At 64.0% G+C, this 1,182-nt stretch overlaps 1 protein-coding gene across 1 annotated transcript in view; it reads left to right on the top strand.

Moving 5' to 3' along the window:
• Positions 1-613, top strand: part of TREX1 (three prime repair exonuclease 1) — a 1,912-nt gene extending 1,299 nt beyond the window's left edge. Inside the window, exon 3 of the mRNA XM_006770574.2 lies at positions 3-613. Within this exon, the coding sequence (XP_006770637.1) occupies positions 3-575 (573 nt within the window). The 3' untranslated portion in view covers positions 576-613. The remainder of the gene's footprint in view (positions 1-2) is intronic.
• The last annotated feature ends 569 nt before the right edge of the window (positions 614-1,182 follow it).

Consider the following 1,182-nt stretch of genomic DNA (forward strand, 5'->3'; position numbering starts at 1 on the left):
GCCTTGTGGCGCACAACGGGGACCGCTACGACTTCCCCCTGCTCCAGGCAGAGCTGGCTGTGCTGGGCCTCGCCAGCCCGCTGGACGGTGGCTTCTGTGTGGATAGCATCGCCGCCCTGAAGGCTCTGGAGCAGGCCGACCGGCCCCCAGAGCAGGGCCCGCGGAAGAGCTACAGCCTGGGCAGCATCTACACGCGCCTATATGGGCAGGCGCCACCGGACTCGCACACGGCCGAGGGGGACGTCCTCGCCCTGCTCAGCATCTGCCAGTGGAGGCCCCGGGCCCTGCTGCAGTGGGTGGATGCCCACGCCAGGCCCTTCAGTGCCGTCGAGCCCATGTACGGGGCCACAGCCACCACTGGCGCCAACTCCAGGTCGCCTGCTGCCACGGCCTCGGCGCTCCTGGGCAGAGCCAGGCATGCCCGTCGCAGCCTTGGGGCCAGCGTCCTTCCCCCAGGGAAGGGCCCTGCGTCCTCACCCAGGGAGGGACTCCTGGCCCCACTGAGCCTGCTGGCCTTGCTGACCGTGGCGCTGGCCACACTGTACGGGCTGTCCCTGGGCTCACTTGAGCAGTAGCTGAGAGGAAAGCCTGGCAATAAAGACCCCGCACCGAGTGCTGGCGTCCTCCATTTCCTCGGCAGCCGCAGCGCCTGCACCTCTGCCCCGCTCAGCCCCGGGGACGGCACAACCTTGTCCCTTCGTCCCTCGTCCTCGCTCGCGGGACGGTCAGATGTCTGAGCCCAAAACTAGGAAAACCTGGAAGTCCGAGTGTTGGATGGAAACGGTACCAGGCCCATCGCTCCAGGCAGCCCTGGCCGGTGCCGCTGAGCTGGTTGAGCGACCTCCTGGGCACCAAAAGGCGGCTGGTTCGACTCCTGGTGAGGGCACATGCCCGGGTTGCCAGCTTGATCCCCAGTAGGAAGCACGCAGGAGGCAGCTTCCTACTGAACAAAATGATTTGTTCTTGCGTTGATGTTCCTTTCCCATCTTCCAAGTCAATTTTTAAAGAAGGAAGGGCCAGTAGCTCAAAATGTCTGCATTTATTATAAACCAAGGTACAGCTCCCAGACTCAGAAACGCATCAACAGTACAAAGTTGAGACAGATCTGGCGAGACAGTCACAGAGGGACGCGGACACTGAGGTATTCGGATCTGGGCCCGCGGCTACCCGGGGCCCCCCTCC

This window comes from Myotis davidii, unplaced genomic scaffold, assembly GCF_000327345.1.
Source record: "Myotis davidii unplaced genomic scaffold, ASM32734v1 scaffold663, whole genome shotgun sequence".
Classification (NCBI taxonomy): domain Eukaryota; kingdom Metazoa; phylum Chordata; class Mammalia; order Chiroptera; family Vespertilionidae; genus Myotis; species Myotis davidii.